We start from the raw sequence: 25869 nt of genomic DNA on the forward strand, positions 1-25869 counted from the left end.
AACAAACTTTATATAGCCACACTTTTTTGGTGGCACTTTAATACCCTAAAGTTTTTACAACTTGCATATAAGTACCCTCAGTTATGCAAACTTAAGGGTAGTGCAAGTTTTAAAAAACTTTAAGGTATCTAACTGTTAATTTTAAAAAATTTATGGTATTTAATGCAAGTGAAAACTTTAGGGTATATAAATGCTACCAATAATAAATGAGGGCATATAAGTACAGGCTCAAAAAACTTTAAGGTATTTTTTTGCTACTAAATGCAAGTCGGGGTATATAAGTAAAAAGTTGGTGAAGCAACAGAGCATATAAGTGCTACTTAGCCTGTCGCATATGAGAACATTCTTATTTGTTGTTATGTCTTTGTCATCGGATTTAAATGAGGAGGAAGTCAATGCATCACATAAGCTAACGATCAAACCCCCATTAAATGTGGTCTCTAAGCATGCGAAATTATTTGGCTTGCATCATGGCATGCCCAATTTCGAGTAGGCAAGCTATGGTGTGCTGCTCTTTTCAATATAGTGACTTCCAAAAGAAAATTGACTTTCTTGATATCAATTGTGGTGAATTATGATTTCTTTTACTTAGTTTATGTCTCTTGAAGTTTCCTCTTTGCTTCTTTAAATTTTTTTAATGAAATGTGAGGTGGTTAACTGTACTATTTTTCCTTACAAATTATTGTCCACTTTGTTAGTGTTGAGGATTTCAGTCTCCCCGCCTTTGGATACCAAACGAAAGTACCCTAGAGGGTGCGTGAATATGGTAATGCTAATCTAATCTGATTTCGATGACAAATTAAAACTTATAAATCAATATCCTAGCAATATGATATACAAAGAGATAAGCAAGAATAAACTATGAAACAATAGACGATATAAACACAAGCACAAGATGTAAATAATAATAGTGCGCCAAAATACAATCGCAAACACAAGATATGATCACGGAGTTCAGTAAACCCTCGACCTACGTCTCCGCTCCTCACCTCGAGAAGATCTACACTATCACTCAAAAATTCTACACAAAATAGTTTCCAAATATCACCAATAACTTTTACAATGCACACAATGTCAATCACACAAGCTACGTTTCTCTAAGTATTGGACTACCCGTGTCACCTTTCTCAAGTGTTTGGAATTACAACCTCTCCCTAGGATTTACAACCAACCCACTCCTCTTGGAATTGACCCCGGTCTTTCCCAACCACTCGTCTAAGTGTCCTTGTGTATTACAACGTGTATAACAATAAGTGTGAATAAATGATTTTGTTCTCTAAGCAAATGAGAACAAAATATTAGCACTCTCAATGAAATATTCTCACAACCCGATTATACTAGATGTGAAATACTAAAGCCCAAGTGGTTGTGTGTGTAAATGATGAGTAAAACGGAATCAAACTCAAATAAATCTAACTTATATATGATAATCAAAATATAGATTAGCTAGAGGATGAGTTTAGAAAATTTCTCCAAAAACAAGGAGAGATAGAGATTTGACGATGAACGCTTCAAAATCGAAATCGAGATTCTTCTCTTGTAAAACTCTTATTCACATAAATAAACACACTTCTCTTTCTCAAAAATGTGCAGCCAAATGGCTGAACTTTCTTGTAAAACTCTCTTAGTGTTCAAATAAGTCTTGAGGCCTATTTATAACCTCTCAAATAGATCAAAACAAAAACTAGCCATTACAGATGATCGGTCGACGGATAAATATATTGGTTGACTGAGCATTCTATCGTTGGCTAATTCTGTAAAAATAAAACAACGCCCATCGACTGACAAAAACTTGGTCAGTCGACTGATAACACTGTTCGGTCGAGTGACTCTATATGTCAGTCGATTGATCGACTGTAAAAGAGAATGCTAAAAAAACACTTCTACCAAGTTGATTGAAAAATATGGTCGGTTGACTGACGTACTGTTCGGTCGACTGACTCGAACAACCGGTCGACTGAAAAACAAACACAGTAGATACTTGAATTTATTAAAAAGTTAATTTTCTAAATTCTATTTAAAATAGTAAATCAACTCCAAAATAGTAAAACTTAGGAAAATGGTTATGTGACGTCTCTGTCTTCACACATGACTACAGTCCAAGGTGAACCCAGAGATGTCAAACCTGTCATGCAACCACACCATGCAATAATATATTTCACCAATCACAGTAATATCCTCTAGTAGAATCAAATATAAGTGTAGGTACAAAACAGAAAAAATAAGGAAATAAAAACAATAGACATGATATAGAAAGTGATATCTCATAAATAAAAATCATGTCTCAACTGAAATACATCTGATATCTGGAATAATAAAAGTGTCTCAACATGAATCAACTAAAAATCATACTAAGGCACACTGCCTTTACAATATAAAAACAAAACTCTAATATCTGAATGAGAACATAAAACTATAGTGGAATCTAAGCTACTAAAATATGCGCCGGCGACTATGTTAGAACTTCGTCATCCTGCAGCTCTCCGAAACTCTGAGCTTCCTGAAAAGGAAATTTAAAACAACATAAAGAATAACAATAAGAGCATTAGAGCGCTATAGCAAGATCACCTCTATCCATTCCCAGGAGAAGGGCTGCTAGATAAAGTGGATGCTCTATCTATTAAGTATAGTCTATCTAGATTATTTTCCTCGTATCTAATGGAATTAATATTTAGATACCTACAATACGAGGCGTAGTACGTCGAGCGAAATAATCCAAATAAGAAAACCCTCATGTATATACCATATATCTCAAATTGTAGATAACTAAATCGAAATAATCCAAATAAGAAAACCCTCATGTATATACCATATATCTCAAATTGTAGATAACTAAATATTAATCCCGAACTAAGATATATACCATATATCTCAAATTGTAGATAACTAAATATTAATCCCGAACTAAGAATGAAAGGAAAGATAAAACATCGAAATAACCATCAGTATATGTATCTCGTGTACTCGCACAACAAGGTATCTCAATCATTAAATATCTCAACAATGAGTTGAATACACTTTTGGCATTCACCAAACTCAGGCTATCACATAATTGTCATATTGCAACTCTTCACAAAATTTCTAATTCATCAAATTGTCATGCATAATGGACTACCCTGTAGGTATCCTAACAGTATACACGGCTCATTAGTCTAATCGCGATCTCAGTGCGTAACATTAGTGTGGGACGGCCTACCATATATGTATCCTAAGAGACGGCTCACAAGCCTCATCACACCCACATGCGAATGGGCTACTAGACAAAATATTCAAAACTGACTCAATGGCCTGTACAAATAAAATATCGACACACCACCACACGTTGTACTGAACTGAGCTCATCAACAATATCCATCTCGTGTATAAATAGTGTATGTCTGGTATATCGACATACTATCTCATATAGTACTGGAGCTATGCTCATCGCTCATCAACGATATCCAACATGTGTATAAACGATCTCTAACTCAAGTGTAATCAGCTCAACACTTGTCAAAATCCACTTTTGGGATACTCATGTGTGTACTATGACACTATTCATGTATATTCATGTCTATACATGTACTATCGTGTGACTCGAACCCCACGATCGCATCTTAAAATAGTGTAACACAAAGTTCAGGAAAAGCCTTAGTAGTCTGCTACTAAGCTTAGTAGTCGGCTACACTGAGTCCATCCATACTCTGTGAGGCATGCATCAGGATTAGTAGTCGATTACTAAGAACATTAGTCTACTACTCTGTAATATTCCAGTTTTTGAAAATCCAAACTGAACATGAGTAGCCGACTACTAAACTTAGTAGTCAACTACTCTGTCAAAACATGCATTCTTTCATGCACGAACATAGCTTATCATTCATCATATACTTATCATGAGATTTAGTACAAATAAAAACATGTAATATTCAACAGAAATCATCCTAAATATGAAATGAATCTATTAACCTGTTCTAATTAGGGATTAATATCCTAATTAATCAATTTCCTCAATTAGCTCTTAATTAAACAACAAAATTATCAACACTCGATGAAAACTACTCATGAACAGAGGTGAAACTTTATTTAACAAGTTGACTTAGATATCATAAACCTAGGGTTTTAGCACGATTAGCTTACAAGAAAACTCAATTAAATAACTAATTAGGGTTTAGTCATGAGTTAAACATAATTAACAAGTTAAAAATAAAATTAACATCAATCCTAATGACCATGATCATGTTTCTATTATCAACAGCAAAGATTTCACTTCAGATCTAGCATAGGGTTAAAATTTATCATCAAAATTCTGATTTTTATCACATTATGTTACACTTAACCATGAAAACATCAATTAAACATCTTTAAAACTTTAACTAATTTTAGGGACAGGATTGGATAAAGATGATCTTGCATCAAACACTGTGTTGAACTCCTAAACAAGCATGCAAGATCCCTTCTTCGTCAGAAACCGCAAAGCCTCGCCTTTCTCTCGACAAACACCTTGAGATCTTTCCCAAAACTCACACTTTAGGGTTAGGGTTTGTGAAGAAAGGTGTCTGGTGTTAATCTCATATGAAAAAGAGTAAAAAGAGCTTTAAAACGAGTATATGTATGCATATATACAACTGGGTTTGAAACAAAACAAATCTGACCCGAAATCTATAAGAAAACTGAAAACAGCCAGACTAATCGACTAATACCCTTACTAGTCAACTAATGGCCTTAGTAGCCGACTACTAAGCTTAGTAGTAGACTACTAAGAGCACAAATTTAGCTTATGTATGTTTCGTGCATGATTCTCTTCTATACTCACATATATACATTGATTTGATCTCAAATCAAATCCTAGCATACTCAAACATCAAAATATGTTATTTATAACCATATAACATATTTATTATTATTTATCACCATATATTAAAATTTATAGAGTTTTACAGGTTATACCTATGAAAATAAACATGTTGGAAGAGAAATTTCTAAAATAGCATTTCCCATTTGTGAAAACTCACTATTTTGCAAAACGGTAAAAAAATATGAGATCGTTAAACACTTGATTTTGATGAAATCATTTCAAATAACTTATCTACAAAGATATTCTAAAAATCCTTTAACAAAGCAAAACAAATAATTAAAGCGATGAATAAAATAACGTGTATGTGTAAAGTTTGAGCTTTAAGTATAAACACATAAAGTAAAACACAAAACACTATACCTAAGCAAATAATCTGCATGAAGCTTTATCTTGGTAGTAGGGATGAAGCACGATAGAGAATCTTTGACTTGAATGGCGACGGTTTTATTACGATTTTCGCCAACCACCAGAGAATGTCATCGTTAACATGCAATTTCATCCAACCTCCAACTAAGGATGTTTGTGAGGAAACCTAGTGAGCAAATACAAATACTCAAAAATAATATTAGTAATTATTTGTTAATCATCAAAACTAGATTAGACAATAGGCTCATAAATATGAGGCCTAACTATCTACACAACTTAGAAGCCATCCACAATTGACAAGATATAAATCAACTAGAATCAATAATAAAGAACACCGAGATTTACGTAGTTCGGTCGATCAACTTCGACCTACGTCCACGGGCAATACTACGAGAAATCTACTATGTATCAGGGAGAACTATAAGAGGAATAACTCAACTCCCGTCTCTTAATCTCTCAACCTCTTATACTTAATCAACTCTCATATTATCTCCAAAGCCCTCTACTTACAATCCTTTTAACAAATAAAGACTGCGAAACCCTCTCCCATTGATATAATCTTTTGCACGGACAAATACTACAAAACCCTCACCTCTCGCACAATATTCTTTAATCATGTTATGCCCTCTGCTAATCCTAGATTACAATAATATTAGCTTTCTCTCATCTGCTTGATTTTTCCTTCAACAATAGAAGAATATTTATAGGGAAACCTCACCCTATCTCTAGCCTAACTTCCTAATTAGGATAGGATTCAAACTCCTAATCATGATGAGGCCCAATCTCCTAATCATGATAGATCTCTAACCTTATCTAATTCTCATGAAGTTATACAAAGAATCAAAGATATAATCCTAACAATCTCTACCTTGGATTTGATTCCTAAACTCATTTGAAGATATATCATTGCCATCTTGAAACTTTACCTATCCTGTTAGAGTGTTCTATTCCTTTCACACTTCAAATCAAAGCACATGCACTCCTAATCAGAACACCTGCACTCTAACTGCATGCTCGTATGACCCTCACTTACGTCTGCCTCGCTGTGGCGCCTCCACCTCTCTTGTGCACACCAAGAGATCTTCGCCACCTATGACATTAGAAGCAAATCAACTATGCTTCTCCCAAACTGAACTTGACAATAGCCTTCCCCACTTGCTTTCCTCATACTCCACCTGCATCGCTCGTCTCGAATCATATTGGTGCACCTCTCATACTCCACACTACGAGCCAGATGCCTCCATCTCCGCCGTCACTTGGCTTGGATTGAATATGAGCGCTCATCATCTTCATGTCCAATGCCACCATCTCCACCCCCCTGTGTGTCACTCGGTCGTGCCTACTTGCAAGCTCCACCTAATCTGGTACTATCCTCCTCAATTCTACACACTAACCAACTACTACTCTTGCGATGACTCTGAATAATTATATGCTGACAACTCTACTACTAGAATCACATATGATTCTCTATACTAGTCTCATCCGTTGCATACTTGTTTACCCTATCTGCCATCAAATTTGTCTTGCCGTTGAATAGCGGAATATCAAACTTCGGACCCGAAAAAGTCATCACCCTCTATGTAAAACCCTGTGAATTTGAAAATATTATGGTAAATAACACTAAATGAGTTTTATTATGGTTGTTATTATTTTGGGATGAATGAACATGATTGTAATCGATTTGAGATCAATTAAGTGTATATATATATATATATATATATATATATATATATATATATATATATATTACATACCCAAATTTCTCCCTTTTCTTTCATCTCTCACGTTCTAAATAGCAGCCACCTCCTCTCAAAATTCTAGAGATCCCTCTTTTGAGTTTGGTGAAACTTTGAGAAGCAAAACGACCAAGAAGAGGACAAATTTTTGACACGAGTTTCATCTCCTCCAATCCAATCCTCATGTTCTTGGTTTTATTGGATTTTTAAAAACCTATTTTATGAGTAGATGACCTCTATAATCTGTTTGATGTAAAGATTTAATTTTTATGACTTAAAAATGTATGACATAGATTCTTCGATTTGGGTTTAAGATTTGAAATAGATCTAACGTGAGATTTTGTCAAAGTTATTTGTCTTCATGACGATTTTACAAACATAAACATGCTAGGGTTAGTAGATCCCCTCAAGGTGACAATTGTGATTTCATGTAGTAAAGTAAACCCTAAATACCCTAAACAAGATTTTTTTTATATATGTGTTTTTTTGAAAATTTTTGGCTTTAGTAATTATAGAGAACTGTCACTTTGATCCATCATTAGGATCGGTCGACTGATCAGAAGAATCAACCGGCCGATCGGTCTGCAGGATTTAGGATTTTTTTCCACTAGTTGGTCGACTGACATATGCATTTGGTCGACCGACCGAGGCTGATTTGTTTGTGCATGCTTGTGCATGACACCACCCGGTCGAACGATGAGATTTTTTGGTCGACTGATTTGGGCTGTTTTGTATATGTTGATTTTTTTTCATGCATGTTTGATCATAAATTATAAAGTATGAGCCGTACATCGACACACATACGTGACCATGAGATGCACATGTTTTTTTAAGCACACATGAGATTTTGGAGGTGTGTAGTCTAATAGTTTGAGCTTGTCATGATAGGGAGTAACATTTGTTTCATTTTACGATAGGATGCTTGAGTGGGGTTAGTTGGTGCACCACAATGAGACCGTGGTTAACCACACTCAGAGTGCGTTAGTTAGTGTACTACAATGAGATCGTAGTGGACTACACTCCGTTATGCATCATTGTGTTCCGGATTAGGCTGATATGTATGCTCCGCAAGGTGTTAGAGTAAGGTAGTGAATCGTAAAATATTACAATGAGCTACAGGATATTGTTAGCACCTATACTCCACACCATTTTCTTTGTAGGGTATCATACAAAATTGTAAATTTTCTCCCATGTTACCTACCTCGAGGGTAGAGTATAAGGCTATGGTTTGTTATGTACTACGTATCATAGATGAGATCTTTTACTGAATATTTATTTTTGTTCCCGTGCCAACTACCCTAGGGAAATGTGAGTTGTTATGATACGATTTGTTATGGATAAGGCTTAGTAATGTATTGTTCTTTGTTAATTATTTTATTCATAGGATTTTAGAGTTGATATTTAGCGATCCACAATTTGAGATTCATGGTATATATATAAGTGTTTCCTTGTTTGGATTATTTCGCTCGACATACTCATTCTCGTGTTGTGGGTTTCTAAATATTAATTCCTTTTAGTTCATGATGTAGGATTTATATATCTATATATGCTATAACTTGTATTTTTATACACCTAACCCCCTTCCCCATAGGGGCGGTGGAGATGTTCTCACTAGCGCTTTGACTCTTGTTGCTTCCATCTTTTTTTAGGCAGCGAGTCAGGGGTTCGGAGAGTCACAGGTTGACGGAGACTCATCATTGCACACCGTCATAAATTAGTGGATAGTTAGTAGGTGCTCCACAGTGGATATTTTATTGTTTACAGACTTTTAGAGTTGTATTTCTTTTAGAGGCTGAGTACCTATATACTTTTTAGTTGACTATTTTGTATTAGAGATTCATTATCTTTATTTTGGTTAATTAGATGTACTTTTTTTTTGTTGGAACATAATTATAAATTTTATTGGATCTCTTCTCTATATTGTGTTTCTTATATTGTCATCTTTACTATATCTACTTGTACTCACTTCTTGTATTTGATTCTATAAGAATGATATTACTATGATGGTGAAATATGTTGTTGCATAGTATTGGGTGTATAGAAGGTTTAACATCCTTGGGTTCACCTTTGACTGTAGCTTTGTGTGAAACCAGGGGCATCACACTCTAACCATAACCAAAATTCAAATCTATCACTATATAGATTGAATTTGATAAAACCAACATCAAAAACAAACTCAGCACATCAGAAACCCCTAGGAATGACTTCTAGATCACCAAAATCCACCATTAAATCCTCGACCAAAAGATAAATCAATCTGCACCGTCAAATTTGATTTATTAGTTTGTAAGCAAATCCTCACCTATGTGAATAGTTTGCCGCCGCTACTATAGTATTTCCTATTACAATATATTTTCCCTTTTTATTCGTCTTGAATCTTGTAAAGCCGATCTTTAATCTTGCATGACGATGACTTTTATCTTGAAAACTAACTCCCAGATTCATCACTATTGCTCTGATACCACTGTTGGGGATTTCAGTCTCCCTGCCTACTATGATCTGTACAACTCAGAATCCAGCCACAATCAACAAGATATAAAATAACCACAATCAAGAAGAAAGAACACCGAGATTTACGTGGTTTGGTCGACCAACTTCGACCTACGTCTACAACCAACAGTATGAGAAATCCACTATGTATTAGGGAGAACTATAAGAGGAACCACTCAACTCTCATCTCTCAATCTCTCAACCTCACATACATAATCAACTCTCATATTATCTCCAAATCCCTCTGCTTACAATCTTTTAAACGGACAAAGACTGTGAAATCATCTCCCAATGATGTAATCTTTTACACGGACAAAGACTACGAAACTCTCGCCTCTCACACAATATTCTTAAATCAGGCTACGCCTTTTGCTAACCCTAGATTACAAGAATATTGGCTCTCTTTCATCTGCTTGCTTTTTCCTCCAATAATAGAAGAATATTTATATGGAAACCCAAACCATATCTCTAGCGTAACTTCCTAATTAGAATAGAATTCAAACTCCTATTCATTATGAGACCCAATCTCCTAATCATGATAGATCTCTAACATTATCTAATTCTCACAAAGTTATATAAAGTATCAAAGGCATAATCCTAATAGTTAGATTGGTGTTATGATCTTCAAGATTAATTACACCCATATTAAACTAAATTAACTTGTTTAAGCTCAGAGATATGTCGTATTGTATTCTCTACTCATGGAAAGCCTATTAAAGGCATCTGCAAGTTTTATGGACTTTTTTTTATACAAAATATTATCAAAATCTATGGTATTTAATAGAAATAAATGTGCAATAGTATGATCACTTTGTCTTTGCAAATTAGTATTTGTTCTCCTCTTTCCCCTTTTCTTAAAAAAAATTCTAAGTGAAAATATTTCTTAATTTAGTTTTTTCTTTAAAATAGAATGCAAAGAGGCTTAATATATATAAAAACCTTTGGTAGCTAGAGCTTGAGTATTTTTTGAAAAAAAAAACCATACTCTATTATTATGCTAAAAAGGTCTAAATGGAGAAAAAAATATTACTGCATAAATCTTAAAGTTACACCAATATATTATAAAGTTCTCCCCAAGATAATCAAGTTATATTGAATTAAAAATAAGACTTAATTTTAGTGAACTTTCATCTTTCATCATAGGTGTCTCAAAAAATGTCCCTCAACTATTTTAACTTAAGTAAACTCTCTCAAATTTTGAGTTGCCTTAGATAACTCTCATCAACTTTGAAGGCTCTCCCCCCCCCAATAAAAAGAAAACCAAAACTAAAAAAACGAAAGAAAGAAAAGCTTTTCGTACCTAACCCCTCTAACTAGCACCATTAAGTCAAAAGTGTCATGTGATAAGTTCATGGCTTAATATTATTGAATTTGATATGCAAGCCCAGAGGGGGGGGGGGAGTGGGTGCTTGAAAAGATTTGTTACCATTGTTTTCCAAAAAACACAAAATATACATTGAAATAAATAAAATAAAAGTGAACAATGATAATTAATCACAAATAACAACCAACCAAGGACACACAAGATTTTATAGCGATTTGGATAACAATTCTACATCCACTATTTCTTCTCATGAAGGGGCTTCCTTATTAAGCTAAGAGTTAGACTAAATCACAATCCGAATCAGAAGGCTTATAAAGTCCTCACCCTAGAATTTACTCGAAACCAGTCGTCTAACTTAATTTTCTACAATAAGTAATACCTAGCCCTAACTAGTACCAATCCTCAATTAAAACTGGCTTTAATACACTATAAAAATAAAATTGAAACAAACCACTAAATATAGTTTAAGTACAGAAAAATTAGAAAGATCATATAGCCCTTTTCAACTAACGAGTTGTCCTTCTATGAGTTAAAGTGAAACTTAATAAGAATGGTGTAGATGATGAAACCAAGAGCAACTCTCCTTAATTGGATGATCAAATATGATGAGCGCGATGAGGAATTGTTTGTTAAGGATCTAGGGGTTCAAAACTCCAATTTAATCTTCTTCAAACAAACCCTAGAATTTCTCTCTTCAAGCTCTTTTTAAAACCCTAGAATCCTCTCTTTCTAATTTATCTCTTTTAATCTTATATAGCCTCTGATTAATCAGGAAAGAGATATTCTAATCATAGTGAAAGTTGGAGATGAAAGGGATCAACGAATGGCTTTGATTAAATCATTAATTTTGTAATCAGCCATATTAACCATCAATGGGCCTTCACAAGCATCGATGGATCCCTAAGCACCATCGATGGGTGCTTATAAATTATTTATTGGTTGAATTCATGTTTCTAAAAATTTACAATTTGTTCTTGTCGACTATCGATAACCTTAACCCCATAGATTGGTTCTTGACACCCATTGATGGGTCCACGGCTAAAATTATCTTTCATGCTAACTTTTGCATCATTTTGCCTCATTCACTTTTTATACCTATTTTCGCCTATATTATATTATCTCAAATAAATATTAGTACCAAATGAGATTTTGTTATTACTCAAATAAGAGTTTACGGACTACGTCCTAACAAAAATGACTAACACCCTTAAGCCTTAAAAATTAGCCTATATTTTGGCAAGGTGAAAGAAAAGATGGGAGAAAGAGAGTACAGAGTAGGGGTTGATTATTTTTTGTCAAACCGAGCTCGATTCAAAACTGAACCGAACCATGCAAAATCAGTTTGGGGGTGGTTCAATGTGGTTTGTTCAGTTTAGCTTTAGACATGCAAAGTTGAAGAATTTTTAGCTAAAACACAATGCTATTATATTTCAATTCTTTCACACATATCATAGCCCAAACAGAGGAGAACACCCATCAAATCATTGACTTTACAAACTAAAATCAAACATTTATCAACTAACACACACACACACACCCACACACATAATATTAGTATAAATTATCAATTCACCTTGAACAAACATAAGTTTTAGGCAATTATGTTAAGAATAGTTTGTTCGACAGTTTCAAATATTTTAGAACAGAACCAAACTAAAGTTTTCCTAAAATTGAACCGAACCATTGAAATTCGATAGGTTTGGTTAGTTTATTTAGTTTGTCCAGAACTATTCTCACGCCTAGAAGAGAGAGAAAAGAAGGGACGTAAATGACTCGGGATCGTTATTTACTAGTTGAGAGGTTATTTTATTTGAAAAAGCTTTTCTCAAAAGGATATCTAGAATATTTATTATTCTGGACATAACAATGTCAGCTAAGTTCCAGTAAAAGAGTAAAAATTAGAAGAGTTTTATGAAACAACCCATGGTAAAAGGGATTTTATCAAATTTTTAGAGTTAAGGGGGGTTATCTACACTATCCAAACTTGTCCACCAACCTAGGGCTGTCCAAAATGCCCATTTGAAAAAGCTTTTCTCAAAAGGATATCTAGAATATTTATTATTCTGGACATAACAATGTCAGCTAAGTTCCAGTAAAAGAGTAAAAATTAGAAGAGTTTTATGAAACAACCCATGGTAAAAGGGATTTTATCAAATTTTTAGAGTTAAGGGGGGTTATCTACACTATCCAAACTTGTCCACCAACCTAGGGCTGTCCAAAATGCCCTGAAACAACCCATGGTAAAAGGGATTTTATCAAATTTTTAGAGTTAAGGGGGGTTATCTACACTATCCAAACTTGTCCACCAACCTAGGGCTGTCCAAAATGCCCTGAAACAACCCATGGTAAAAGGGATTTTATCAAATTTTTAGAGTTAAGGGGGGTTATCTACACTATCCAAACTTGTCCACCAACCTAGGGCTGTCCAAAGGATTGTGTTATCTCACTACCAAGCATAAAATTTGTGCTTGGTACTAAGCATACCCATATTTCTCATATATATAAGAGAGATGGGTATACTTGGTACCAAACACAAAAAGTTATGCTTGGTAGTGAGGTGGCATAATCCACTCAACTCATTCAAATGGTTGCATATCCACATGCACTCCTTAACCCATATGAATGTGGTTCCCCATTTGATTGAGTGGAGGGGATTGTGTTATCTCACTACCAAGCATAAAATTTGTGCTTGGTACTAAGCATACCCATATTTCTCATATATATAAGAGAGATGGGTATACTTGGTACCAAACACAAAAAGTTATGCTTGGTAGTGAGGTGGCATAATCCACTCAACTCATTCAAATGGTTGCATATCCACATGCACTCCTTAACCCATATGAATGTGGTTCCCCATTTGATTGAGTGGAGGGGATTGTGTTATCTCACTACCAAGCATAAAATTTGTGCTTGGTACTAAGCATACCCATATTTCTCATATATATAAGAGAGATGGGTATACTTGGTACCAAACACAAAAAGTTATGCTTGGTAGTGAGGTGGCATAATCCACTCAACTCATTCAAATGGTTGCATATCCACATGCACTCCTTAACCCATATGAATGTGGTTCCCCATTTGATTGAGTGGAGGGGATTGTGTTATCTCACTACCAAGCATAAAATTTGTGCTTGGTACTAAGCATACCCATATTTCTCATATATATAAGAGAGATGGGTATACTTGGTACCAAACACAAAAAGTTATGCTTGGTAGTGAGGTGGCATAATCCACTCAACTCATTCAAATGGTTGCATATCCACATGCACTCCTTAACCCATATGAATGTGGTTCCCCATTTGATTGAGTGGAGGGGATTGTGTTATCTCACTACCAAGCATAAAATTTGTGCTTGGTACTAAGCATACCCATATTTCTCATATATATAAGAGAGATGGGTATACTTGGTACCAAACACAAAAAGTTATGCTTGGTAGTGAGGTGGCATAATCCACTCAACTCATTCAAATGGTTGCATATCCACATGCACTCCTTAACCCATATGAATGTGGTTCCCCATTTGATTGAGTGGAGGGGATTGTGTTATCTCACTACCAAGCATAAAATTTGTGCTTGGTACTAAGCATACCCATATTTCTCATATATATAAGAGAGATGGGTATACTTGGTACCAAACACAAAAAGTTATGCTTGGTAGTGAGGTGGCATAATCCACTCAACTCATTCAAATGGTTGCATATCCACATGCACTCCTTAACCCATATGAATGTGGTTCCCCATTTGATTGAGTGGAGGGGATTGTGTTATCTCACTACCAAGCATAAAATTTGTGCTTGGTACTAAGCATACCCATATTTCTCATATATATAAGAGAGATGGGTATGATTGGTACCAAACACAAAAAGTTATGCTTGGTAGTGAGGTGGCATAATCCCCTCCACTCATTCAAATAGTTACATATCCCTATGGACTACTAAACACATGTGAATGTGGTCCCCCATTTGAATTCCCCATGCACTCCTCAACCCATGTGAATGTGGTCCCCCATTTGAATGAATGGAGGAGATTGTGCCACCTCACTATCAAGCATAAATTTTGTGCTTGGTACCAAGCATACCCATATATATATATAGAGTAAAACTCCTATCAACTTAAGTGGACGTCCACTAAGTTTCTTATCCATTGATGATTACTTGATTGAGCTACATTATATATATATATATATATATATATATATACCCATATATATATATAGAGTAAAACTCCTATCAACTTAAGTGGACGTCCACTAAGTTTCTTATCCATTGATGATTACTTGATTGAGCTACATTGTAGATGATCTGCTCCGTTGAACTTGATCTACATATTCTAAAACCCCAACACACCAAATTTGGTGTGAACTCGTTGTGGTTTGACCCTCCGTCGAGCCATGTAAAAAGTTCTATTCAAGAGAAAAACTTATGTCAACTTAAGTGGACGTCCACTAAGTTTCTTAGTCATTGATGATTACTTGATTGAGCTACATTATAGATGATCCGCTCCGTTAAACTTGATCTACATATTCTAAAACCCCAACACACCAAATTTGGGGTGAACCTGTTGTGGTTTGACCCTTCATCCACTCGTATCAATTTTAACGGTTTCGAATGAATAGAACTTTTTACATGGCTCGACAGAGGGTCAAACAACGACGGGTTCACCCCAAATTTAGTGTGTTAGGGTTTTAGAATATGTAGATTAAGTTTAACGGAGCGGATCATCTACAATGTAGCTCAATCAAGTAATCATCAATGGATAAGAAACTTAGTGGACGTCCACTTAAGTTGATAGGAGTTTTACTCTATATAGATATATATATATATATATAATGTGTTTATGTATAATAAAATTTGTTTATGTATAATATATGAATGACATGAATACTTTGGGCTACTTAGTCTAATTGTAAAATTTAGGAGTTTAAAAAGGTGGTTAGTGGTTCAAATCCTAGTCACAACATATATATTTAGAGGTCTTTGATTGGGCCTTGGGCCTCTTTTAATTCTACAATTATTTTTAAATTTTTTGGTTTTTATAAAATCTACAATTATTTTATATTATTTTATCATTTTAATTTCTATAATTTTTATATTTGTAAATTACATAATTAAAAATGATTAATAATATAAATTTTTAATTAAAATTATGTTTATTTTTTTCTTTGTTTTCTTAAAAATTTTAAAAAAGTAAAAAAAATTTAAAAAACATAGAAAACCGGGCCGGCCCGCTCAGGCCCGGGCTCCAGTTTTGCCTAGCCCTGACCTGGTTTTTCGGGTCGGGCCAGACAGATGGACAGGCCTACCCACACCCCAAGTAATTGATAGTAGGAATATTAGGATCATCCCTATATGGTCATGTACAAGTAAGATGATATATCCCTATATGGTCATGTACAAGTAAGATGATATATTTCATTGTTATGAGGTTTTCCCTGTTCCCCACAGATATGCTATCCCAAGAGTAGTTTCGGTTAATTCGACTTCATTCTAAGACGACTCGAATGACGGACTCAGTCGAGCAAAAGATAATTACCCATCGATCAACCGACACTTTTCCCAAGGACGACTCGGAATATTATTTCTCAGTATTATTTGACCTTTTATGACCACAGAAGTGACTCCACGTCACTTGCCGACAAGCCCCGATGACTGTTGGGTCCCCCATAACGCAGAAGTGACTCCACGTCACTCGCCGACAAGGCCCAATGGTTGCTGGTCCCCATAACATAGAAGTGACTCCACGTCACTCGCCAACAAGCCCCAACGGCTGCTGGATCCCCATATTATGGAAGTGACTCACAGGCCTCAACGGCTGCTGATTCCCTATGTCACTGAAGAGACCTCCCATCACTTATCAATCGACACGTATCAGGCAAAGGATGACACAGCCTCCAGCCCATCCCTCACCATCATCATGAACCGCACTCTCAAAAAGTGTCGATCCTTCCCCTGGCATCATCTACAAGTAAAAATGCTATTCACCACAGGAGGAGGTTCGATTTTCTGACAACCTAAAAATTCTCTTGTCACGTATTAGAAGGAGACACGATTCTTCCATTACGGGACCCAAATCCACCAACTGACTTGATCGTCGGAGGTACCACAGGGAAAACTAGCCCCGTACTCCCATGATTCTTGTGTATGCAGGTGATTCGCCCACTCCGATCTCTGAGAACTAGGTATAAAGTCGAAGAAGGAAAGCGGCCCCCTCTCGACGATTCAACATCTCGACGATCCAGTAACTCGACAACCCACATCGACTGTTTGTTCATGAGCATCAACAGTTTGGCACACACCGTAGGGTTACGTTCCTCTTTTCGAAAAAATGTCAAGTTCTGAGCGAGGAATGGGTCAATCTCTTACAAGAAGAACTCCAAATTATGTAACCTGGGGTCAACTGGAGCAGACGGTGGACATACACTTTTCTTCTTTGAAAGAGCAGTTTACCGCCCTGATTAATGAACTTCTCTGGCGAATCTCACGGCAACCGCAACCGAGTTAACCCCCATCTTGAGCCCTATACCTTTCGCCCAGTGGGGCTTGGATCTGTTAGGGCCACTCCCTTTAGCTTCAGAGCAAAGAAAGTTTCTCATTATAGCCATCGACTACTTTACTAAGTGGATCGAAGCTGAACCATTGGCTAGGATCAGTGAAAGCAATGTCACCAACTTCATATGGAAATCCATCATCTGTCATTTCGGCATGCCTCGGTAGCTTATCACTGACAACGACACTTAATTTGACAGCAAGGGCTTCTGCGACTTCTGTGAAGAATACAACATTCACCTCAAATTCGCATCGGTATCACACCCAAAATCAAATGGCCATGCAGAGGCTGCCAACAAGTGCATCCTTCAAGCACTAAAGAAGAAGGTGGACACTATCGTAGGACGTTGGGTCGATGAATTACCAAGTATCCTATGGTCGTACCGCACAACCCATAAGAATTCAACTGGGGAAACTCCCTTCAAGCTAACATATGGAGCTGAAGCAATTACGCCAGTTGAAGTGGGCATACCGACTATTCGACTGCGACACTTCGACAAAGACCTGAACTCAATAGGCCTCCAAGTCAGCCTAGATCTTTTGGAAGAAGCAAGGGAGAAACCACTCCGTACTCGGGTCATTAATCAACAACGGATCACCCGGCATTACAATAAGAAGATTCATCCCAGAAGGTTCATGGCTTGGGACCTTGTCCTCTGTAAAGCGACATTCGACAAGGATACTCGACAAGGCAAGATGGCTCCAAATTGGGAAGGACCTTATACAGTTATGGAAGAGCTAAGATCCGGTATCTATCGGTTGAGAGCCCCAGATGGACGAATCCTCAGTCACCCATGGAACATTGAACACCTACGATTGTATTTTCTTTAAAAATTCCAGCTTAACTTCTTAATTTTGAAAATTCCCTATGAAGAATGCATGCCTTAGGTAATTAGTAATATATCTGATAAAACGACTTTAGCCAAACTTTTACGTTATCATAATAACTTGAAAATAGAAAGGTAAGACCTAATCGACTCTCTTGATCCTAGGCACAACCTTGGGGTCGATCCCTGTATCACCCTTCGATTAAGCAAAAATAAAATAAAAAATCTTCAAGAGTTTTCAAACACTCAAGATGAATTTACTTCTTCATTAACCTCTTACAAAGTCAAAAGTACAATTACAATGACCGACAAAAAAGGGAGGGAAAGGAAATATAACTAGTTCTCATTTTTCTTGACATACGAGGTCCTCTGGGGGTGGAGCGGCCGCATCGGTGAAGACCGGACCCTCTTGGTCCTGAACGCCAGCATCAGCGGAAGGATCAGGCATCGCAGGGGTTTCAGTCCCCCCTCCCACCAGTGGAAGGACAGTTGTCGGTTCCTCATCTGTGCCCTCTGGAGACTCGCCTTCATCACCTAACAGCAATCTTCCTTTTCTTACCTCAAAATCCCTTAGAAGATCGAGACAACAAGAGACTTGCAGGGGATAAAAGCTCCTAGAAGGAGGATGTGAGCTAGAGGGTACTAGAGCAGCGAAATAATCAACCCCGACTTTGCACGCCAAAGCTACCTCAAGTTTTCCAATAGGGCTATGGCGCCAGTCTTCAATTACCTTCGCCCTATGTTGTGCCGACTGTGTTTCCTCGAGATCCCGCCTCAGTTGCTCAATTGAGAGGCGGCTCGATTGAATGACCTCTTCGGCGGCCACTCTAAGGGCCCTTTCAGAATCAACCTCCCCCGCCATCATAAATAGCATCTGTTTCCTTCGGGATGGACAACTTATATTCCTTGGGGATGTCAAACTTTGTAGACATGGTCTTCAGTTGGGCCAAGATCACCTTCGAACGAATGATCTCCAGATATTCCCGGCGAGCAACCACTTCCAAATCCATGAAGAAGCAAGGGAGCAATCCAGAGGAAAGACAAAATCAGAAGAGGGTTGAGAGAGATAAGAACAGTCCGAGCGGATGAAAATCTCAAACGGTACAAATATAGTTTCCTACTTTACAACTGTCAATACATCCCAGCCATTAGAGCCAACTTCATCCTACGGCTAAGACCTAGCATCGGAATTTGAAATACCACCGAATGACGTTTCACCTCCTTTCCTCGAAGAAACCGTGGTCTGACAAAGGAACAACCCAGACAACTTTAGTGATGTCCGGTGATGACAGGTGTCCTCGCATCCAGAAAGGGTGCCTCCTCGCTAGCGAAACCAGTTCTATTCAATCTCTGCTCATTTATTTCTCTTGAATCCGACCACAACCACATCCAAGCGAAAGGGGCTGATTGTTATAGGGTGTTCCCTATTCCCCACAGATATGTTATCCCAAGAGCAGGTTCGGTCGAGTCGACTTTACTCCAAGACGACTTGAAGGGCGGACTCAGTCGAGCAAAAGATATACCCATCGATCAACTGATACTTTTCCCAAGGGCGACTCGGAATATTATTTTTCAGTATTATTTGACCATTTATGACCACAGAAGTGACTCCACATCACTCGCCGACAAGCCCCGACGGTTGCTAGGTCCCCATAACACAGAAGTGACTCCACATCACTCGTCGACAAGCCCTGATGGCTGCTGGGTCCCCATAACGCAGAAGTGACTCCACGTCACTCGCTGACAAGCCCTAACGGCTGCTGGATCCCCATATCGCGGAAGTGACTTGCGTCACTCGCTGACAGGCCTCAACGGCTGTTGATTCCCTATGTCACCGAAGTGACCTCCCATCACTTACCAATCAATACGTATCAGGCAAAGGATGACTCATCCTCCAGCCCATCCCTCAGCATCATCATGAACCGCACTCTCGCAAAGTGCCGATCATGCCCCCGACATCCTCTATAAGTAAAAACGCTATTCACCACAGAAGGAGGTTTGATTTTCTGACCACCTACAAAAATTCTCTAGTCACATATTAGAAGGAGACATGATTCTTCCATTTCGGGACCCAAATTCACCATCTGACTTGATCGTCGGAGGTACCATGGGGGAAACTAGCCCCGTACTCCCACGATTCTTGTGTATGCAGGTGATTCGCCCACTCCGAGCTCTGAGAACTAGGCATAAAGTCGAAGAAGGAAAGCGGCCCCCTCTCGACGATTCAACATCTCGACGATCCAGTAACTCGACAACCCCCATCGATTGTTTGTTCACGAGGATCAACAATCATCAATATAATAGACATGATTCCCAAAATGATCTCTAACCACTCCTGAAGTATAGGCCATCCCATTTTATAAGGAGTTCCTCGGGAACATTTACTCCATAGTTAAGGAGGGGTTTTCTAAAATTAACTCTACCTAAAGGGCTGTTTGGATTGATTTTTTGGATAGGTAAAAGAGGGGAAAGCTGCAAAAAATGTTAGCTTTTTGGCCGCTTTCCCCCAAAATCACCTCTATAAAAGGTGATTTTGGGGGAAAGCTACCAAAAAGCTGTCATTTTTGACAGTTTTTCCTCCTTTTACCTATCTAAAAAATCAATCCAAACAGCCCCTAAGAGTAAAGGGAAAACTGTAGCGAATATGGACAGTATTTTCAATTACTTGTATATACTCTTTATAACATAGTTTCATCGTCTGACATAGTTTCATCGTCTGATATGCTTATTCCTACGGCTGATGTTTAAAATTTAAGTAACTCTAGTTCTGAGTGACTTAGTTTCAAGTGAGTCCTATTTTGAGCTCAATTTTCCAACAGATTCCTCTGCATTTTTTTTTATTTGACGATTCGGTGCCTTCCTAATGTTCTCCTTTTGCTAGCAACCTCTCAATATTCTAGTATCCATCAATTTCCTTTCATAAAACAATCATTATGTCGTGCGATTATTAGAGAAATTGAAGGCGACAGTCTAAGCTGCTATTTGCCGCCAAAAGACATCATAGTCGCCAGTTAAGAAGAAAACGACACCTATACATCAAGAGGTCAAACGCTTTTATGACCAACTAAAGGCACTTGATTAAAATGCAAGAAGAAAGTAACACGAAATGCGTATATGTTCGCTTTCAATTTGATTGCATTGAATATGAGAACGGAATATAGTGAGTTTAGCTTATCCCGAGTAATATATTAATCCTTTGCAGTAAATTATGGATTTAAATCAACCAACGAGCTTGAGGATATTGTTAGAATTTAGGAAAATATTAGCAGCAAAGTGAGGTCAGATAGTTGATTGGAAGTAAAACTTACTTTATATAAGTTTAGATATAAATTAAAAATAGAGGTTTTTTTCTTATATACGCCCCAAATCTTTCATGTTTACAAAATTACCCTCCAAATTATAAAATTGCCACCCAATTCTCTCACGTTGATTTTTTTCTATCACTTTCACTTAATAATTTTAGTTTTTTAAATGGTAAATTGTTACAAACATATTGGAATTATTGGAAATTTTGACGTTGCCTTGTTTAAAAAGCAGCATTCTTAGGTTGGAGTAGCGGAAAGACCTAATATGCTGTTTTAAGGGGCAATTTTGCAAATACCTAGGACTTGAGGGTAACTTTGCAAATATTGAAGATTTGAGGGGCATATATATTTCACTTAATAATTTTAGTTTTTTAAATGGTAAATTGTTACAAACATATTGGAATTATTGGAAATTTTGACGTTGCCTTGTTTAAAAAGCAGCATTCTTAGGTTGGAGTAGCGGAAAGACCTAATATGCTGTTTTAAGGGGCAATTTTGCAAATACCTAGGACTTGAGGGTAACTTTGCAAATATTGAAGATTTGAGGGGCATATATATGGAAAAACCCCTATTGTAAATTCAGGAAAATACCTGTACAATTAGTTAGTCATTTGAAGCTTGAGGTTTTTGAGTTTCTACTTATTGTCCTTGGTATTATCTTCTAGGCTCCTGCTTCCACTGGTGCGGGCAAGCCTGTTGCAAAAGCTGTCAAGAAAGAGAGCAGCAGTGATGAAGATGAGGATGATAGCTCAGATGATGAACCTCCAAAGGCACAAAAGAATATAGCAGTGAGCTTACTCGTTTTCTTTGACCATTTCGTATGCTGGGTTGTTTGTGGTTATCTTACTTGCTTTTTCATTGCCCAACATTCAGACTAAGGCTACTCCAAAGCCAAAGGTACAAGAGAGTTCTGATGAGAGTGAAGAAGAGCCACAAAAGAAGAAGGTGAAAGTTCAGGTACATATAGATTTTATTTAGAAGATGGAACACTTTTGTTTTCTTAAAGATATACTAATGCTTGTTCATTAAACACCTGTACCTTTGAAATGTTGTGAAGTCGAACAAGGACAGCAGCAGTGATGAAGAAGATGGCTCTGAAGATTCTGAGGATTCGTCAGAGGAATCTGAAGATGAAAAGCCAGCAAAGACGCCAAAAAAGGTAGAGATTATGAAAAATCATTACATTCTCTAATAACTAGAACGTGTTCAAACGGATTCACGTGTTTAATGTAGTGAATATGGATTCAATATAGTGAATCGAGATTCACATGAGTGAATCCAGATTCATTGTCATGAATCCAGATTCATTATATCAAAATATAGCCATATTATTTATGTTGTTTTATTTTCAGTTGTTGGCAGCAATGAACAAATTAAGGAACCACATGTTATAAATGCATCGGACAGTGATTTTGGAGAAGATGGAATGGACGAAGTTAGCTCTATTCCTTTTGAATCACCAGGTGGTGGTATGTATTGGAAACCTCGGGTTGGAGCTGAATTTAAACCTTATCTAAACCAAAGCTTCCGATCACTAGAGGATGGTATAGAGTTTTACCGAGAGTATGGACGTAAAAGTGGGTTTGAGATCAGACGGCATACAGAGAAGAAACATGAGGACGGTACAGTTCTTCTTAAACACATTGTTTGCAGTAGAGCTGGCAGCAATGAATCAAAGATGGATGTTGATTATGAGGATTTTAGTAGCAGTTCGAAAAAGAGAAGGAGAACTGTATCTAGTAGATGTGGTTGCAAAGCTAAAGTCGTGTTTAAGTTTGATGGTTTGAAAGGATATAATGTTCTCTCATTTGTTGAAGAAGGATATAATGTTCTCTCCTTCGTTGAAGAGCATTCTCATTTTTTGGTCTCCGGTAGTGGGAAACAATTTTTGAAGTCAAATAGAGTTCTCGGTCTCGCACATAAGAAACTTGTATTTGATGGAGCAAAAGCCAACATGGGGCCTAACAAAACATATAACTTTGCTAAGGAGTTGTGTGGAAGTTATTCTAATGTTGGTGCTACGTGTACCGAGTTTAAAAATTGGAGTAGGGATGTGAAGCTTTATATTGGTGATCGAGATGCTCAAATGATCATCGAGAAGTTCACGGCTAAGAAGGAGATGAGTGATGGATTTTTCTATGATTATGCAGTCGATGAAGGTGGTCGATTAACTCGCATTTTTTGGGCAGATGTTATTGGACGAAGAAATTATGATGTATTTGGAGATGTGATATCATTTGACTCTACATATTCCACAAACAAGTAAGATTTTATAGTTAATCTCTTACTATTTTCAATATTGTAATTATATATCATAGTGAATCTTATATTTTTTGTATGTGATACAATAGGTACAACATGAAGTTTGTTCCATTTACTGGTCTCGACAATTATAAGAAGTGTGTTGTATTTGCAGCAGGATTGATAGCTAAAAAGGACATTGATAACTATGTCTGGATTTTTGAGGTATTCATGAAATACATGATTCGCGAGCCAAAGTGTATTGTTACAGATCAGTGCCCTGCCATGAAGCAAGCTATACCAACCGTCTTTACAGAAGCACGTCACCGTTTGTGCATGTGGCACATCATGAAGAAATTTAACCAAAAGGTAATGAATCGCACATATAAATATAATGAATCCTCATTAGACAAATACTGAATCTTTTGTTATATATTTATATTGTAGTTGGCAAAATGCATTTCGAAGATGGATGATTTCAAGAGGAAGATCAATGCACTGATTTGGAGTATAGATATAGATCCAGCAACATTTGAAGTCGGTTGGAAAGATGTTATGAAAGAATATAAGCTTGAAAGTAATGAATGGTTGTGTGAACTGTATAACATTCGGGAGTCATGGATTCCAGCCTATTATGTTGATGATCCAATGGCCGGCTTATTGCGGACTACATCAATATCAGAGAGTGAGAACAGTTTCTTTGACAAATTCAACCGTAGATCTGACACATTAACGGAATTTTATCTCCGATACGAGAGTGCTATGGAGAAGCAAAGGCATACAAACGCAAGATTAAACTATGAAGGAACGAAGTCGATGCCAAGAATGGACACTCCATTGTTATTGGAGAGGGATGCAGCAGAGTTGTACACTCGAACAATGTTTTATGAGGTACAGAAAGAGATAATGTCATCCTGTTATGATATGAGTATCAACAGTATATCAGAAGAAGATGGTGTGAAGATTTTTTCCATAAAGGACAAAAGGAGGCATGGAAAAATATTTGAGGTAATACTTAATAGCGTTTTTTGAAACAATAAAAATTTAATCTATTTTTATTGTAGTGAATCCCGATTCAATGAAGTGAATCGCGATTCAAGTAAGTGAATCTCGATTCACATCACTGAATCGAGATTCAGTGACCATTACAATGACTTGTCATTTTCTTTTTTTTGAATTTTAGGTGAAACACGCTTATTTGAACAATGACGTGCAATGTACGTGTAGGCTGTTTGAGAAAATGGGTATAGTATGTAGACATGGTTTTTTTGCACTGAACCAAGCTGATGTAACAAAAATACCAAGACATCTTGTTGTGAACCGATGGACAAAAGGTGCTGAGATGAGTCATTCATTGCAGTTCAAAGAAATATCAAAACAGTGCAATGCAATTGAAGTTACAAATCGTAAGTTGAATGACATATGGTATGATTTCCAATCCTGTGTGAGTTTGGCAGGTCTAGATGGTGAGAGACTTGACTACCTGAAAGGGAAGTTGAAGGAGTTGAAGCACAGTTTGCGTGAATCTAGTTGGAAATCTGACACACAGAACAAAAATGATGTAATGGAGTTTTTTGTTGGCTCAAAAATACCAGCGGAAGTGATCGTTAAACCTCCCATTGAAGGTAGAAACAAGGGGTGTGGACGGAGAATTGTTGGTGATTATGAGAAATCACTTACTCAACGAAAAAAGAAGGTGCCAAGGCTGTGTAATATGTGCAAAAAAATCGATTTCCATGACGCACGGACATGCCCATTAAAGAAAACAGTACAGCAGAGTGATGTTTAATTTAGTTGTTATATTTCATTTCAGAATCATTTTTATGAATACATTTCTTATGCAAATTGCTGAATTGTGTAATTCTTAACTACATATATTTATTGGATTATTAATCACATGGTTACGATGTGTCATGTTAGTATATTGAATTGAGATATACTCATATAGCAAGTGAATTCCATTATTATTAGTTGTATTATTTAAGCAGGTATGATAAAGTCGTTGTATGCAGTCATCAGTTTGAATTTAATTCGCGTTAAGCGATTCTGGACTAACTATATTGAATCTAGATTGATTACAGTGAATCTAGATTCTCTGATATTGAATCTAGATATCACTATAGTGATTCATTATAATCAATCAAAAAATCAAATTACTTGATTGTTTCGGTTTAAGTTATTATGGTCTAACTATAATGAAC

The 25869-nt window shown here is 36.8% G+C and overlaps 2 protein-coding genes and 1 long non-coding RNA gene across 3 annotated transcripts; all 3 read left to right on the forward strand.

Moving 5' to 3' along the window:
- LOC109836211 lies at positions 22066-22589 on the forward strand. Its single transcript, XR_002245874.1, has 3 exons — positions 22066-22215; positions 22301-22384; positions 22485-22589. It is a non-coding gene; the product is annotated as an uncharacterized LOC109836211 (long non-coding RNA).
- On the forward strand, positions 22854-23693 carry LOC109839435 (protein FAR1-RELATED SEQUENCE 5-like). Its single transcript, XM_020407859.1, has one exon. The coding sequence runs from the start codon at positions 22854-22856 to the stop codon at positions 23691-23693; it is 840 nt and encodes a 279-aa protein (XP_020263448.1).
- On the forward strand, positions 24317-25457 carry LOC109839436 (protein FAR1-RELATED SEQUENCE 5-like). Its single transcript, XM_020407860.1, has 2 exons — positions 24317-24676; positions 24852-25457. The coding sequence occupies exons 1-2, from the start codon at positions 24317-24319 to the stop codon at positions 25455-25457; spliced, it is 966 nt and encodes a 321-aa protein (XP_020263449.1).

Source organism: Asparagus officinalis, chromosome 4 (genome assembly GCF_001876935.1).
Source record: "Asparagus officinalis chromosome 4, Aspof.V1, whole genome shotgun sequence".
Lineage (NCBI taxonomy): Eukaryota > Viridiplantae > Streptophyta > Magnoliopsida > Asparagales > Asparagaceae > Asparagus > Asparagus officinalis.